Below are 18,328 nucleotides of genomic sequence, written 5' to 3' on the forward strand. Positions count from 1 at the left end.
AAGGACCTTGTACTTTCCACAGGGCAGGGAACCCTGACTGCTCTTTGGACTGGAGAGGGAGGGGGAGAAGAGTGGGGGGAGGAGGAGAAGGGTGGGAGGAGGGGAATGGAAATGAGAGGCTGGGAGGAGGGGGAAACTTTTTTTTTCCTTTTCTCAATAAAAAAATAAAATATATATATATAATGTAATTTCTGGGTCTCATGCAGCGCAGGGTGGCCTCAGACTTACTATGTCGAAAGTGCTGGGATTACAGGTGTGCAGTAACCTACTTGGTTTGTGAGGTGCTGGGATGGAACACAGGTTTCATACATCCTAAGAAAGCACTCTTTCAATCAAGCTACACCCCAAATCTCCAGCTAATAAGGGCTTATAGAGGCTCTGATATATTCTAGAACCTTCTCTAATATCTTCTTTGTATAATTTGGTTATGATTTAATGAATAAAGGTAGGGACTTACTATTGAGCTGCTGAAGGCGACCGGTGGCTGTGAGGGCTCCCAGCGTCCCACAGACCTTTGTCGAGAGTGGCTTTGGATGGGGACCCGGGCACTCTGGGACCTCCTCAGAGGCTGGGTGCCTCCTTGGCTTCTCATTGTTGCTGGGCCCTGGGCCCATCTAGGTGGGAAGGACGGACATTGGTATTGGGTCCACTCCTCACCATCTGAGTCCAACTCCTTTGGCATCTCCAGTCGCTTGGCTGCAAGACAGGAATCTTGTCACATCTTGGCTGAGCTGTAGTTAGGGGTGGTACTGGACTTCAGGGGTTGGAGTGGAACACAGGAAAGGTCTATGGAAGGCTGTAACTGGGCTGCTAAGCCTGGAGAAAGTTATATGGGCTTGTGTTTTGATTTACAACCTGTACCTTCAGTTCCTTAATTAGAAGTGTTAAGGAAATAACCATCTCAGGATCATTTTGAAGATTTTTAGCAACATAATATGTGAGAATGATGAGTTAAGCTAGGTGCTGTAGTAATAGCTGTTACATTATTAAAAATAAATACAAAGCTCCCATGTAAATGGTGAGTGATTGCCATGACAAAGGGGATAGGACTATCTATAATATCTCTTCCTCCTCTCTACCTTGTGTGTGTGTGTGTGTGTGTGTGTGTGTGTGTGTGTGTGTGTGTACTAACTCAATTCTACAGGCTACCTTTAGACCATGAAAAGTAACAGTCCAACCATCGTATACCTTCACATTTTAAACCAAAACACTGACTTGGTGAAACCTAAGACATTGGTTCACATGGAAAGCATTTTCTGAATGTGTCAAATTCACCCCTGGGCCTAGATTTAGACCTGTCCTGACCCAGGACAAGGGTTGCAGTTCAAATCCTAAGCCTTGGCTTCATGACTGATATACAATAGGGATACTTTCCCTCTTAGCCCATCCTTGATGTGAACATTCTGTGCTGTATGGAGGGGTGGGACAACCTGCCAAAGTGCTACAGAAAAGCTGTGGGGAATCAGGAGAGTGTCCTTGTCATCCTGAGAGGGCAGGGTGCTTGTGGGCTCTCATACCATTTTCTTGGTGACAATATTCATGGCCCACAATGGTACAACGCCGGAACACCATCTTGTTTTCCGTCAGGGTCCCTGTTTTGTCAGAGAAGATGTACTGGATCTGGCCCAGGTCCTCGGTAATGTTGAGGGCTCGACATTGAATGGACAAATCGGTTTCTTCATCATATAGATCAAGGTCGTTATGAAGGAGGTACACTTGCCCAAGCTTCACCAGCTCAATGGACACGTACAAGGAGATGGGGATCAACACCTGAGGGGAGATGGATTGACACTGTGTCAGCACCCAGCTTGAGTCCAGCTCCCAGACCCTCATGAGTGGACAGCAAAGGCATTGGATAGAAAGCTGAGGAGAGCACACAGCATGAGTTTTCCTGAAAAATTAAGTTAGTGACGTCAGGCCTCCCTTGGAATTCTTGGGGGGATATGAAGTGGAGATATGCCTCTTCATTCTGTAGTGTCTGGGGTGGGAGGCAGGCAGGCATCACTCACTGTTCACGCGAAGAATGGTGGAGTATATGAGTTTCAGCACCACTCTCTAGAGACCCCCGAGCCCTCAGATCTCTGTGACATGGAGGGTCACAGGCACCTTTGCAGGTGCTCGGGCCTTCTGCCGATTGTGTTCCCTAGCCCAGTGCCAGATATTCTCCAGCTCTTGCTCTTTGTTGGACATTGTTTCAAGTCTTGGAAATGGGTGCTATTCGAACAAAACTGGCCTCAAAGAACTCATATTCTAGTGACCATATATAGACATGTCAATATATATGATGTGGCTGTCTCATGAAATGAGTAAAGGACATCAGAGAGGACAGCGAGTCATAGACTGGGTGGATTTTCATTTCCATGACCTTTGGGCAGAGATTGAAGAGATGAGGGTGTAAGGACCACATTGGGAGGGGAATTCTGGGTAGTGGGAGGGGTTTGGGTGTTCGGGAGATGACAGCTGGCACGGCACAGGAAGCATGGAGGAGGAAGAGCTGTAGGAGGTGAGGTGGGGTCAAGGTCCAGATCATTTAAAGCCTCGCTGGCTTCCATAAGGACTTTGGATTTTATTCTGAGCAGACACGAGTTACCAGCAGGGTCTATGCAGAGAAGAGGTGTGTTTTGATTTCCCTTTAGGAAGGATCAAACTGTGCCAATGAATGGGAAGTTGAAAACAGTTCAGCAGTCAGGAACAGAGGTCTAAAAGACAGTGGCTGTAGGCGGGACTTCAGCAAACAAAATGGCAACTTCTCACTTTTCATCAGCCGTGTTTCTTTATAGAGCCCACTATTTAAAGAAAAAGCATCCCTTCCTCTCTTACTGCATAGTTTATAGGTCCTGACTATGTTTTTTTTTCTCATCTACTTTGTTCTTCTCCATCTCGATCTATCGCAGTCTGTCAAATGCTAGAACACTAACTTGTGAATTGGCTCTGTCTCCAGCACTGAGGGCTGGAGAGTCCTTGGTAACTCTCTGTGCTGTTGACTCTCCCTTTAGTCTTGCATTTTAGGGTTTTTACTATTCTGTGTCTGGCAGAGGGACATACGTGGGTGACTTGCAATGTCACTCTTAACCTTCTCCTACTGCTATCTAAGGGGCTGACCTGACATTACCAATGTGAATACTTGGCAAGCATACCAGGAAGCAATAATTATCTTTCCATCTTGTCCTTATTACTTCTTTCTGGGGCTAGCACTTAGTTTTCTTCATTTTCTAAAGCTTTAGAGGTCAGAGAGCGCTTACCTGGAGCAGGATGATCATTGTGAGAAACATATAGAAGCCTCCAAGGGCAAGGGAGAGGAAGTTCCCATCAGCGTCTGGCACATCAAAGGGGGGATGCTCTTCAAAGGTCCTGTTCCAGAGACCATGCCCTGAGAAGAAACAAAACTAGGTGTGAGACTAAGTCTTTACCTAGTCTTAAGTTGTCTAGGTACCCATGACCTGTTCCTGGACATGGGTGGGTTTTTGAAAATCTCATTCTGACACTGCTCTCTCCTGCTCCCTGTCTTTTCCTTTAGTGTGGCAGTGATTCTTCGTGTACTCAGCTCTTCATGGTTCCATCCCATGAATCCCTTGATAGAATGATGGACACTAAGTCTGTTTTTTACTGGGAGTGATTAATATGAAGATTACCTATATTCTGGTGGAGTCTTATCACATACGAGTTGGAAAGATAGTAGAATGTATACTTTTCAGTTTTAGTGCAGCAAGTATGTGGCTGGGCAGTCTCGACATACCAGTCTTCCCGTTTCCCTACTCTCTACTCATCTCTTCATCTATTCATCTACCTGTTTGCCTATCTTTTCCCACAGTTCCCTCCTATAGCCAATAATTATTAATTGCATCAGTGTTGGTTTTCATTCTTGAGCAATCCCCACTAAGCAAAGGACTCTGATTAAAGGACCCTGAGCGGGTTGTGTGCTAGAGCATGGAGGAGCATGGAATGCTGGGAGAGGCCACAGAACTCACAGCACAGGCACACTGAACTCCATGTTTCCTTATTTGCTAAAGGGGTGACAACACCCATTATCACAGGATAATGCTAGATGAGCTACATCCAGCACCTGTTACGGATTCATCTGAATGTGGATGTCCTTGTCTGTTAATTAGTTATAGCTAACCTATAGGGTTATTATAAAACTAGAATAATCCATTGTGTTTATTACTGTGCTGACTACTTTTGTGTCATCTTTAGTCAAGGAAGAGGGAACCTCAACTGATAAGATTCCCCTACCAGATTGGCCTGTGGGACAAATCTGTGGTACATTTTCTTCATTGATGCAGGAGGGACTAGCTTACGGAGGTGATGCCACCCTGAGCAGGTAGTCCTGGATGGTATAAGAGAGCAGGTGAGTGAGCCATGAGGAAGATGCCAGTGAGCAACATTCTCCCATGGCTTCTATTTCAGTTACTGTCTCTAGATTTCTGCCCTGATTTCCCTCAATGATGGACTGTGATGTAGAGTAAATCTTCACTAAAACAATTCTCTCAGCTTCAAGGCAGGAACTTAAGATAATAAAAACCATAAGATGTCATCTCGCCCAAAGACCCCCTCCTCCCAGGCTGGACCAAATTCTTCACAGTCACTTCAGAAGAAATGGGCATTACAGACATGCTCTAATTTAATGGTGATCGTATAGAGCAGAAGACATGCACAGAGAAGGGGCCCCTGAAGAAAGATGAGAAAGCAGAGAAGCTGCAAGGTAAACCAGAGGTCTCAGGGGTCCTGGAGTCTTGGCAAGTGTGTGTATTTGAAGGAGGGCCTGGTGGGCAGAGCAAGAAGACACACATGGTTATCAAACCAAAGGAACCCTGGAATCATACTTGTCATGGGAGGACTGTCTCCTCTTCAAAGTCTATGCTTTAATGAGGGGGCCAAAGAGTCCTGTTTCTTAAAAGTTGCTATTTGCAATAGAGAATTTGCCTTCTTTCTCCATTAATGTTCTCCCTTTATCATTTTCGGGAACTTGTAAAGCCAATTCTGGGCACCTTATCTATGTGTGGCTGTGTAATCATTAACTTATTTTTTTTTTGTCTGGAGACATAGTGATCTTAAATAAGCTTTCAGTTCTGGCATGCCTGAAAACTCTACTCAACATGGAGGCATATTTCCTGCACCCACGTGGGCAGGGTTGGAGTGGCTGTGTCTTTCCTGTGATCTCCTTGATCTTCCTGGACTTCCAGCCATGACTCACCCATTTACGCAAAGCTGCTAGACTCACCTGTGAGGTACATTAAGTATAAACTCCTGGCCGCCTTGAGACGAGTCCCAGGGTCCTCACTACATGAACAGACTAGATCTCTCCCTTTGCCTTTCAGGTATCATCTTTTCAAATATACAGATGGTGATACGTTCAGAATAAGGCTGAAAGCAAACATCATTGCTGATCTTTGGGTTGGGGTCATCAGGGTGTCTGGGCTTATGAGTTTTTCCTTTTGATCATTTCTAATTCTTTGTGGGGTGCCAGAGGCCATGGGGGTATAAAACAGATGACAACTAGTGTTCAAAAGACTGACCTACAAGATGAGTGATTCTCTGATAGGGAGCTCCACTTGGTAAGGCCATGGGGTCACTAGCTATAGATAATTGCTTCTCTCTGTAATTTTTCTCATGTACCACTAAAAACAGCTGTGGGTATTATTCCTACTGCTCGTGTATTTATCTCGTGAAAATATTCTATCTGCTGGCACACATAGAGCTGTGGATGGTCAGGAAGATGATTTCTGCTCCAACTGTAAATAATTTTGATGAATAGAGTTAATACTGGGATATTTTTCATATTCAGACTGACATAAGAAAGTAATAGTATTCTCAATCACAAAGACAGCTAACTTTAGACTTCAGAACAAATGCAAAGCAAACTGCTTGCTCCTGGAGATGAATATTTGGTTGCTTCTAGAGACAAATCTATGAGGCCAAGTTCCCAGGTGTTTATTGCTGATTCAAGGTCAGAGTGTGAAGCAACTTTAGTAGACCTAACTTTATCAGCTATGGACTTTCTGCATGTACTCTCAAACTTCAAGCCAACTAACTGTTTATTGTTTAAGTCCTGAATGTCAATGTCACTTTCTGACCACTCAGAGCTCCCTGTTTACTTAACTCACTGACCTGTCAGCGTGACTTCCCTAGCTGGAGAGAAACTGTGTGCTCAGTTTGGCTCTGTTTCTCATTGTTTACTCAAGTAGTGCTGTGACCCTGAAGATGTGATTCACAGTTGCCCAGAGGTTTTGTCTGTGAGAAGAAGCAGGAGAGACGAAGGGGCAATTAGGAGAGAAAATAGGCGGAAGTAGGAGAAGAGAGAGAGAGAGAGTGTGTGTGTGTATGTGTGGATGTGTTGGTAGGAAGATGTAGCTGAATGTGCAGAGAGAGAAGTGTGAGGGAGGGGTAGGAGAGATGGGAGATGAGACTGTACAGAAGTGTAAAGGTATATAGCTATGTGGGGAACATGTGGAAACTGTAACTGTATGCAAAGAGAAGTAACTCTGTAGTGAGATTGTCAAGAAAGAGATTATACAAGATGAAGTAAAAGAGAAGGTTACCATCAGGAAAGCATGTAATTGTTCTTTTTTTTCTTATGTTACCATCAGCTAAGGTGTGTTTCCTTATTACCCTCAGGTAGAAAAAGTCTGGTCTTCAGAGAGAGAAATTTTCAAGATGCATTAATAAATTTACCTTCAGGCTGTGTGACCCTTTCCATAAAGATCCTTAGACAGATAACCTTGGCTACTTTGAAAGTCTCCTTAAGACAACCCTAGGTGCAGTCCTGGGAGCTGGCAACTCCAGGCTGAAACAGTGGGGTCTACTTAAGCATTCTGTGAGACATCCATAGATTAAAGATGATGGGGAGAATGGGTAAGAGCTTTATGGAGAACCCTTTCTTCTCTCCACTCTGAAGAAGACCAACTTCTAGCTCACTCCTTTCTATGCCTTCTGAGCTTGGTCTTCCTCTTATACGCTAGACAGCTGACTGTTTCTGTGTCTATAGTCGTTCTCCTTCCCACCTTTGTACCCTCCTTGTGCTGCCCATTTGGCTAAGAACATTCTTTCTCTCCCCAGATTTCTCGGCCTCGCTGTACTCCTGAACTTGAGTCTGTCACCTATCACCTGTAGCAAATGTCCACTCATTTAGTAATCAGCTCAAGTGGGTACCTCTCTGGGAAAGACTCCCATTCCTGGCATTTCCACAGTGCCCACAGGAAGCAGACTAACACATCGCCCCTAGCAAGATACATCCTAATCAGTGGGTCCTGGGAAGAGGCTGTCTTATAAGGAAAAGAAGATTGGGCAGATGTGATTAACTCATGAAATTCAAAATGCGGAGTATCCTGGATTCTCCTGGTGGGTTCAAGGATGTAACTACAAATGTGCTTATAAAAAGAGGTACCACAGGCAAGGCTGGGGAGATGTGAGCAGAGAATGGAAGATGCCTGTAGTGAAATGAACAAAGGAAACTTCTAGAAACTGACAAAGACAGGACTGATTTCTCCCTCGGTCTTATCAGAAGGAAGCAGATCTGCTGAACTCATGATCTTAACCCATTCAAATTGGACTTCTGATGTTAGAAGAAGATGCATAAGCAGATTGAATTGATGCTGTTTTGAATCCCTTAGTATTACTTAGTTCCATGGCCAGGACAGGCAAATAATGCAGTACCCATGGGCAGTACCCCTTTGAGCAGGGAAGGGTGAGCGCTTGATTCTGTTGTTTGACTCCCACTGTGGGCTCTTTAAGGACTGGTCCTGTGGCTCACTCATCTTGCTCTCCTTCCATGCTCAGAGAACACCTGTGTTCCATGGGATTTTTTTTCCAGCCCACCAATGATAGGCAATATTGCTAATATTTAAGAACACATACAATTTCAGGAAAAGTTCATCAGTACCCCACTAAAGTAGGTAGTGCAGACTTCATTCTTCTTTAAGGAAATGAAAGCTCAGAATTACAGTGACTTGCCATGGGCATGGGTGTCCGTGTTGCTTTTGGCAGAACATCCCTTACCTACAGCCCCAATGAGGCACATGAGGAAGAGGAGGCCGATGCAGAAGAAGATGTCCATGTTGATGCGCCGCTCGATCTTGCTGCGTTTGTAGCGGGGACCACTATTGTTCAGCATGGCTTTTGTCTCATGACCTTTGAGGGAAAATTGGGACTTTAGATGGAAGGAAATGCATATGCAAAGGTCCCACAGAAGGCTTGAACTCAGTACCCACAGCTCCCGTAGTTGCTTCTTTGTGTCTAAGGTGCTGACATCTCATGAGGAAGAGCAGTAGAGCCAAAATCTGTCACCCCTGTATCCCCCAGCTACACGTCCACATGAAATCTTGTTCAAAGAAAAAAAGTGCCAAAGTTGGAAGGCTATCAGTTCTCCTAGTTGCTTCTTTTCTCCCTGGGGAAACTGAGGAGCAGGGTAGAAGGAACTTGTCTGATGTGAAAGAATAAGTTAATATTGGAATCACAGTGGGAGTCAGGAGCCTTCCTTCCACCAACCCAGGGAACTTCAAGGGAGGTGCTGAGACTCACTTGGCCCTCAGACTGTCTCTTCTTAGGACTTGCTGGATTTTAATGACTGTGTTTACTCCTCAGCAGTCCAAGTGAAAAATGCCACTCACAGTTTTATTCTTCTGTGTAAACTTAAAAAAAAAAACAACCAGTACAACAGCTCCTGAAGCCAAAGGCTTCAATGCTACTGAGTTAGCCTCCTTGAGGATTTCAAACAGCAACAGCGGTGGAAGCAAATGAGCTTCAGTTACTAAATTAGGTTCGCTGCTGCAGTTGTGAGGGGCTCTGACAGTGTGACCAGTACAGGTTGCTGCATTCATCACCCTCTGAGACTCTTCCATTCTTTAGGCAGGAAGTGGGGTCAGAGGCAAAGCAGTGAGGACAGGGGTGCTAGAGTTGGGACTCAGCTCTGCCCACATTTGGCCTCAGTTTGCAGGGCTCAATAAATGTTTGCCGGGAGAAGCACCTACCACCACCATACCGGTAGGCTTATTCTTCTGGAAGACTAGTATTTCTGTGTGTGACGAGGGGATGGTCCATAATGATATGACATAGCCCAGATGGACCTAATCAGAGCTGAGCCAATCGCTGTGCCAAGTCCTTACAACTCACTACACGGGGTGCTAAATTAAACCTCTTTTCTTGAAAGTTATCCTGCCTCAGTATTGTAGTATAATTATAAAAACATCTCCATATCTAGAGACATATGGTGGATAAAGGAAACATAACTGAAAAAAAAAAGACAGTAACAAGTTTATTCAGCCATTCTTTCACTAGATAAAGTGTTAGGTGGCTTGTCTGGGATAGGCCATTTGATTCTCAGGCGTCTACACAGTAGACTCATATTCTTTCCATGGTAAAGTAGGAAAACTGAGATGGGAGAGAAGTGATTCCTCAGTGGGGTTGTTCTGACAACCTCCTCGTACTTCTTTCTGTCCCCAAGCCACCATGGAGGTGATGAACTGAGCCCCTCTCCCTACGTGGTGGGATGCATGGCAATGACTCAGCATCTCATTACGTTCCCTGTGGACTGAGTGAGTGCCTGTGGTTCCCAGCCTCTGTGTGCTTGAGCTGAGAAATGGGGAGTTGCGTGGCTCTGCCCCTGGGAGCTCCTGTGAGTTTCCACTGTCTGAAGATGAATTTAGTGGACAGATTGGAGAGGGAAGTATTGAGGCAGGTTGAAAGCAAAAAGAAACTGCACAGAGACAATGACCTGCATAGATGACAATGCCAGCGGCCACCTCGGTGTTTCGGATGGTGCAGCCTCGGAGCAGAAGACTCTCGCTGCCGAAGCCAGTCCTGGTCTGGTCAGGATGCTCCCTGGGAAGAAGGAGTGAAAGTCAGGGCGGTATTCGGCTGGTCTCTGTGTGGTTTCTGGCTAGTATAACAGAACCAGAAGTCCTGAGTAAAAGCAATTTTCTCCTTTTCCCCATTTCGATGGTTAGTGCTGCTTTTGGGGATCCTATCTCTATGTCCAGGTGAATCTCATCATTGCTTCTGGGAAGCCTGGGTGAGGCTGGACCATCAGAATGGAACTGTTCCTCTGAGGAATCTCTCATTTACCCACACTAAAGGCAGAAATAGATTTCAAGCCTCACCCTCAAATCGGTTGCAGGATAAAGTGTGGGGGAATGGGCTTTTGGACCTTCAAGGTCTGGTGCTGTGTTTCCTTTGGATGGGGTTCACATCCCTTCCTCCCTCACATAGCTGCTGGGGACCAGAGCCACAGCAGCTGAGCATCCTGGCCCATAGAAGACGGCAGATCTTCCTGCTTTTTACATCACGAGGCAGACGTAGGAAGTAAAATAAGGTAAGCAGGGGTGGGCTACAGCCTTCTCACATCCGAGTAACTTCACTCTCGATTCTCTGTCCACATCCTTTCCCTCCCTTGTACGGTGGCCCTTTGTCTAACTGCAGATATGTCTTTGTTCCTCAAACCCCAGCAGGGATGTCAGCTTTCCATTCCATGCTAGAAACGTGGCATTCTTAGCTGGTTCTTCTGCCCTGGGATTGCGGGCAGCTGTAACTGTAATATTTTAAAGCCATTGTGAGAATAGGAAAGTAACAATCTTAACACTGAATTTCTTTTCCCTGTGGTTCATCAATACTTCATTTTCCAATGTAGAGCTGTGACTTTTTCTATGTGTTAATTAAGCTAAAGGCAATGCTATCATATCCATTTTATAGGAGGGACAGTGGTGACAAATTCAAAGATCTAGTAAGTGGGAGAATATGTCTTTGCTGAAATAACTTGCCCTTTCACGCTATGCATGTACTCAACATGCCTATTGATTTACCAAATGATTCTCTTTTTTATTTATTGGTATAATTTTTTCATACAATACACTTTGACTAAGTTTTTTCCCTTCCCAAACTGCTTCCCAAACCTCTCTCCTCCTCCTCAATCCAACTTCATGTTTTTCTCTCTTTTCCAAAGAAAAGAAAAAGGTCCCCAAATCAAAACAAACAAATCCCAAAGATAAAAATAAAACAAGTCCAAAACCAAAACAAAAATTAACCCCCAAACAACAACAACAACTTCAAACCAAACCAAACCAAACCAAACCAAACCAAACCAAACCAAACCAAACCAAACCAAACCAAACCAAACCAAACCAAAACAAGAAGCATGGAATTCATTTTGTCTTGGCCAACTACTTTTGAGTATGGGGCCTGCTCTGAAGTGTAGTTGATACACTTAGTGCCATTCTACTGAAGAAAACTGATTTTAACCTCTCCTAGTGGGTATCAATTACAAACAGCTTCCTGCTTGTGGGTGGGACTTGTGTCCACTTCTCCATTCTGGGTCTTTTGTCTGGTTTAAATTTAATTGTAGGTCTTGTGCCTGCTGTCATCCGTTCTGTGAATCTATGTGTGTATCAGTTTCACTGTATCTGGAAGATGATTTTCCCACGGATTTGTCCCTACCCCTGGGATAAAAGTTTTAAAATCTTTCTGACTTTTCTTCCACATAGATCCCTGAGCCTTGAGGGGAAGGTTTGATAAAGCCATCTCATTCAAGGCTGAGTGCTCTAAAGTCTCTCTCTGCACATTGTCTAGTTGTGGGTATCTGTGTTAATTACCATGTACTTCAAGAAGAAACTTCTAGAATCGGCAATGCTCTGATCCTTTGTAGGATGTATAATTGATAAAGGTGTCTTTTTTTTTAAATACAGAGTCTTATTATGTAGTTCAAACTGTCCTTGAACTGATCATCCTTCCTTAAATTCACAAGTACTAAAACGATAGGCATGGGCCACTGTGCCAACCTCAGTATCCATTTCCTTATTCTGCCTATAAACCATGCTCACGTACGTGAGTATATTTGAATCTGCATGGTTCTGGAAGGTTAGCAGGGTCATTGAGTAAAAGTTAAAGCTTAGAGAGGCTGATATATTTTTTTTCAAGGCCACAAAGCTAGTATACAAGACATTTTAGGATTCTGGATCACAGGTGACAGACTGCTGGCGGCTTGTAGTTTATGACAGTCTGAAGTAATAGCACAAGAGAGAGCCAACTTCTCTTACAGTGCGGGGAAAAGGCTTCGTTGTCTTGTGGCTGCTGTTCCATCGAGCACTCTTTGTAAACAGATATGTCTATGGTCAACATGAAGGATTTATGTCTTGGTATTAACATTTGGGCAGGACAGTCCTTTGTTGTGGGGTCTTCTTGTACATTGTAGGATGTTGAGTGGCACCCTGGACTCTGTCTACAAAAGGTCAGTGGCACAGCTTCGCAGCTGTTTCAAGTGCTACTGCCTCCAGACATTGCCAAAAGACTCCTGATTAAGGAGAGGGATATTGCCTACAGAGATTCATTTGTTTAGTTAATCAACTCTTCATTGAGACAAGGTCTTATGTAGCCAAGGCTGGCCTCAAACTTGTTATGTAGCTACATATGACCTTGTGCTTCTGATCTTTCTGCCTCCACCATCTATGTGCTAGAGTTGCACGTGCATGTTATTTTCCCCAGTTTTTATGGTTATGGGATTTTAACTCAGGACCATGTAATGCTAGGCAATGAATTGACTTAAACTACTCCACCAGCCCAAATGGTTGCATATTAAAATCTCAAGTCCATTATCTTCAAGTAGAATGTACAAAGCAGTTTGTCCTGTCAAACCCGTGTAGTCACAGAGGAGTCCTCTGTTAAGGAGACCCACAGAGGCTTCAGGGAAACAAAGAATTATTAGATAATGGTTTGTGGATGCTGGGTCCAAAAGTCTTCTCTTTGTCTGACACAGGCCCAGATGGTAGGATTGTCTATCATCTTTGTGTTGACCATGGACTGGCCAGTTGGACTTCCAAGGCTTATCCTTGAGGCCAGGAAGTCGGGGAGGACAAGTCTCTAGGAGCAGTGGCCAGAAAGAAGGGGTATTAAGATAAATAGAGATGGGGCCAGTGCTGTCTGAAGTCTGTGTGAGGTAGGCAGGCTTGAGTCCAGTTTATCAGTGAGACAGACTAGCTGGTAGCAAGCATGAATTTGATGGAGCAAAGCTTTGGGGGGAAAACCAGGCCATGAAGCTGACTGCTAGGAGACTATGGAGAATGATACAAGACACAGATGACTTGGAGGGACCAAATCCACCAACTCGGGTATGAGGACAACTATGTTTGCTAGAGACAATGAACAGCTTCTTCTTTGACAGAGGCACACAAAGAACTCTTCCCCAGCTCACATCCTTCTCCACCTACTCCCATCCACCCTTACTGTGTGTTCGAAAAGTAAATAGTTTAAAGGCTATTGCATGCATCTTCTGTATTCTTCTGTTTCCCTGATTTTATTCTTGTATTCCTCCTCATACAATCACACATAGGCTGAGAATTGGTCTGAGGAAGAAGCATCCCATAGCCTGGAGCCCTGTTGGTAAGGATTGGGTCCAACACAGCTGAACTCCGTGAAGCAGGGCAATGGAAACCACATCAAGTTTGGGGTGTTTGGTATCTGCTGTGAAACTTTGGGTGAATTCCTAAGATTCCACATCCAAAACATGGAGAGCATGATCCCCACTTTTCTGGGTGGCTGTGAAGACTGCCTAAGGTGCTATTCTGCAAAAGTGCTCTGAGAATGGCCGTAGCAACGGACGAGGCTAGACGTTTACTTACATCCATACTTGTGATTCTTTGCAAACGGATCGGCTGTCTGATGTGCGGCAGAATTATAGTAAAATTCTGAGACTGAACCAAAGTTGAAGATTAACAATAATTCTAACAGAAAGCATCTGTGATTAACTGGTAATTTATTTTTGCCCAGTTTTGCTAATCTGAGCTTTGCATATGATAGAGAAGTTGGTCCTTAGGGAAGAGAAGTTCCCTAAGGTATAGGTATCACAAGTTTTACTCTGCAAAGATGGCATCCAAGAAACTGACAGGTGAGTAAACCAATCCAGCTCACACAGCTTATTGTTGGGCGACCTACACCTCAAATCCAGGTCTTTAAAGCTCCACAGTCTTTAACCTCAGTATCTGGAGTATCTTAACTGTCTGGCCATTTCAAGGAAATATTTTGCAGCAGCAGAGGAGGTGTTTCCCAGTAGCCCAGGGGCCTTAGGTACTTACATATAACCCTTAAACTTGCTGAGGTGGTTGTTGGGCCTTTCACATATGATGGTACTGTGGAAGTACTCCGGTTGGAACTGCACCTCCTGCAAAAAAAGAGGACCCTGTGAAGCAGTTGCGTCAAAGGGATCTGGTCTTCATAGGGTCATAATCGCTGCGATGGGCATTACAGATGAGGTCACTGTGCTTTGCTACACTGTGATGCTGGCAGCATGTTAGATTAAAGTTGTCTTCATTAAGGAGATGAAAGTCAATGGGAACAGAGTTGGGTGTAGATTAAGGGAAGGTGGATGCAGCAGAAGCCATCATTTTACAGCTCTCCTCCCACCCACGGGCTCACACATTCTAGCGGCCTCCCTCTTTCACAAAGTTCCTTGAGCCTTGGATGCTGGGAAGCTGGTATAGATGACCCACCCATAGCTAAATACTCAGTAACTGTATTTGCTACTTTGACCAGTTATGAGTTTCTTTGTTAACCATTACCCACTGCAAAAAAGAATAGTGTATTGTGGCCATCATACTAGGTGGCACAGAAATATGAGAGGGGAAAGGGAGGGTTTTCATGTTGAAGATGGTGACTTCAGCATTCAGAACACCAAGACAGGAGAGTCACAAGTTCAGTGCCAGATTGGTTACATAGCAAGACACCATGTTTATACAGCACTAATAGCAGCAGCAATAAAAAAGGCAATATGTACACTAGGTAGGCAGCACAGCCAACATGCCTGTGGGTATATTTCCAAAGTTTAGAAACACTCACAAACATATTCGTGTATGCATATTCATATACATTTTTGCATTTTAAAAATGAGTTAGAGGTCATGTATCTGGAATATTCTTTCAAACAGTGTATGTACATGTATGCACGTGTGTGTTTATCAGAGGTCAATATTTTAATCTTTCCTCAATGTTCTATGCCTTATTGATTGTCTTTTGAGACAGGGTTTCTTACTGAATCACTGATTAAACTAGATTACCTGGCTGGCAGGTACTGTGTCTCTTCCTAACTCACTGTCCCCAACATCGAGATTACAGGTAGACACTGCTATGCCCAACTTTTCACACAGGTGCTGGGAGCCAGAGCCAGATCCAGATCCTCACGCCCTTGCAGTAAGCATGTTACATATTCCACTCTCGTGCCCAGCCTGCCTTGAACATTTCTGAATGTCAATTTGAATATTTTTAGGCACACCTGAAAAGGTCAGTTGCAAAGATATACCCTGTTTCCTTTCATTCAATATTTATATCATTTCCATTTGTTTTGCTTTTATAAAAACTTTCCTTTGTAAAACTTGCTTCAGCTGCAATAGCTATAATATAACAGTAGTCAAGTGTAGTTGGAGAGGAGGAGGAGAGGACATTGCTTTCCAACAATGGTCACCACTGTGTTTAACTCCCAAGCCTCAGTTTCTTCATCTGTCAAATGGAGCTAATGTCACCCATACGACCTATCTCATTGGTGCCCTAGAAGACAGAATCTATACGGGAGAATTCTGTAATATGGATCACTCTATGCAAACGGAAGGACAGCAGCAGGGCTGAAGGCAGTGGTGGGATGGTTCCTGGGTAGACTTCCGAGCGAGTCAGTTCATCACCCAGAGTCGCAAACTACAGCTGTTCAAAGGAGGTAATTTGATTCAAAGAAATGATAGCATTTTCTGTCTTTGTGTAAATATACTGTCCATTGCACCCACAGGGGTGCCAATATTAATAAACCGTCTTCTCCCTTGAAATAAATTACCCATATAGGAGTGTCTAAAAATATGGCTCTTGTCCCTCCAAGTATTGATTCTTCCAGGGACAAATGTTGAGTCCTGGGATGATGACAAGCCATGCTGTAAGTTGTCAGCTGCTTTTGCGCTCCTGATTAAGGCATACGCTTTGGTGCCAACCCAGACCACTGGGCTTGTTGCTGGGTTTCCCAGAGGAGTCCCTGTTGCCTACTGAACATTATGCTCTGGAGCTCCAATCATGGCCATGGTGAAGTTTGAGTCTCTTGCCCCTGTATTTGCTCATGGTGAACCTTCTGCTGCATCCTTTTTCTGGTTCCTCGTTCTTCTTTCTTTCCAGGTATTGCCCATGGCTCCCGTATCTTCATCTCCTTTAGCACGTCTGACCTCACTCTCTCTAGCTACCTGTCTCCTTGGTTCTTTCCTGTCTTCTCCAAGATGGACTGCAGGGGATACAAGAATACTGCCTTTTCAAGTATTTAGTGTTATTTTAAAAGTACGTGTCTGTGGTATGTACGTGTGAGTGCAGGCATCCTTACAGACCACAAAGGGTGTCGTTCCCCTTTGGACAGTCAGTTGTGAGCCTTCTGCTTTGGCCATGGGAACAAAACTTGGGTCTTTCGCAAGAGCACAATATGCTCTTTTAACCAGTGAGCTAGATCTCAAATTACCTAGCACTGTTTTCTCTAAACATGACCATGTGTTTCTTTTTGCCTGTAAGGACAAGCTGTGGTTTCTCCAGGGAAGCATCTGTGACTGTGGATGGATGGATATGATCACTAGGTTATTCAATATCAACCAAGCTCAGCAACTTTGATTTTCTTCCCAGCTGGGGTAGGGCTCATCTCCCCCAGCCCCTAGATTATCCTAGTTCATGGGTAAAGCTCATCTAACCAACGTGTTAATTGTGAATTGGTCTTTTCCCTAAGCTGCTACTTTTTGCTAAGAGTCCTGCTGGCCATAGCCAAAGCACAGGGAGAGATAAGAGATAAGACAGAGAAATGTCTCTACAGGGCTTTTGAGCAGATCAGCCTCTCTTGCATACTTTCTCTGGGTTAGGCACATGCTCCTATGTTCCCACAGTAACTTTAGGAGGCTTGGTTAAGTGCACAGATGAGAATAAACTGAGCATCGTTTCGTGGTTGGTAGGGAACAGTGAGGATAACAGGTCACATCATTGGAATCCAAACCCAACTGCTGTCATCCCCAGTGTCATGACCATCATTACTCATTCCTCCCATTCTCCTATTGTGATGATTTCTGCCGTATATTTATTCAATAATTACTGTATGCCAACAATCAAGTATTTAATAATGCTACTTCTTTAGTGATTAATTCTGTCAGGCAGGTTTCATTTGCTACCCTTATTTTACAGCCAAAGGAACTAAGACTCAAGTAGAAGCCATGCCTTCCCTGGGCCATCAGCAAGCAGGGAAGCAAGGCGCCTTTGTCCTTAAAACCACTGACTCCAGAAATGTCACTCTTCAAATCACAGTCTTATGTGGATGCATGGAGGAAAGATTACTGTCCGAGTTCTTAGCCTTATTTCCTTTTTTTGTTTTCCCTATGAAATAGATATAATGGAATGATTCATTCTCTACTATATTGTGGAGGACCTAGAAATCACTACAAGTAACATGCACTACAATGCTGCTTTTGCTAAGCACATTTGCACTTGAAAATAGAGTACCCCCAAAGGGTAAGGGTAGAACTTTAGGCATTGAAAATGGCCCAGAAAATAGTCTTTGGCGGATTTTAATTTATCATTGTTTTTTTTATTTTTGCTTTTTAACTATCTCTTCTGTGAAACCCACCAAATCCTGGTATAAGAAAGTAAAGTTAGCAAGCCAGGAGGAGTAAGCCAGTAAGCAGCATTCTTCCACGGCCTCTGCTTCAGTTCCTGCCTTTTCTTGCCTTGCCTTGCCTTTATGATGGGGTAAGCTATAAGATGAAATAAATTCCTTCCTACAGAAGCTGCTTTTGGTCATGTTTTCACTACAACAAGAGAAGGCAAATTAGGACACCTCATTCATAAAACGGTCTTCAAAAGTCAAGGTCTCATGTATTCATTCTTCACTCATTCATGAATTTGACTAGTTTTTGGCTATCAGGACATGAGTCTTGGGGAAAGGGAAAGAAACTCAGAGAGGAGGAAGTGGCTATTGACATAAAACATTACTACAGCCATAAAACGACACACAGTTCCCTATCTTGTTCAGGTGTGTCCATGATCCGCACCTTTGAAATCCAAACGAGTTGGGCCAAGTGTCAGAGTGCAATAACTTCTCAGGTTGCGATACTCTTGGCTGACCTGTGTCCCAGATATAGCAAGCTGGCCATTGTCAAGGCCACCAAGGCAATTCAAGCTGAAGCAATCTGGCTGGAGTATATTCCAACAGCTAGAACAAGCTAGAATGGGGGATCCCTTGCATCTTCCTCCAGGTTGACTCTTTTTTTTTTTTTTTTTTTTTTTTTTTTTACTATGGCTACATGAGTAATTTTTATTGCTGCTACTCTTAGCTTTTTGTTTGTTTTTTTTTTTTG

At 44.0% G+C, this 18,328-nt stretch overlaps 1 protein-coding gene across 1 annotated transcript in view; it reads right to left on the reverse strand.

Annotated features, from left to right (window-relative positions):
- Atp10b (ATPase phospholipid transporting 10B (putative)) overlaps nt 1-18,328 on the reverse strand; it is a 239,411-nt gene that overhangs the window by 46,696 nt on the left and 174,387 nt on the right. Inside the window, exons 6-11 of the mRNA XM_013354123.2 lie at nt 14,055-14,140; nt 9,710-9,816; nt 7,996-8,127; nt 3,243-3,370; nt 1,518-1,770; nt 458-696 (exon numbers count right to left, since the gene is read on the reverse strand). Of these exons, the coding sequence (XP_013209577.1) occupies nt 458-696; nt 1,518-1,770; nt 3,243-3,370; nt 7,996-8,127; nt 9,710-9,816; nt 14,055-14,140 (945 nt within the window). The remainder of the gene's footprint in view (nt 1-457; nt 697-1,517; nt 1,771-3,242; nt 3,371-7,995; nt 8,128-9,709; nt 9,817-14,054; nt 14,141-18,328) is intronic.

This window comes from Microtus ochrogaster, unplaced genomic scaffold, assembly GCF_000317375.1.
Source record: "Microtus ochrogaster isolate Prairie Vole_2 unplaced genomic scaffold, MicOch1.0 UNK30, whole genome shotgun sequence".
NCBI classification, from domain to species: Eukaryota; Metazoa; Chordata; class Mammalia; order Rodentia; family Cricetidae; genus Microtus; species Microtus ochrogaster.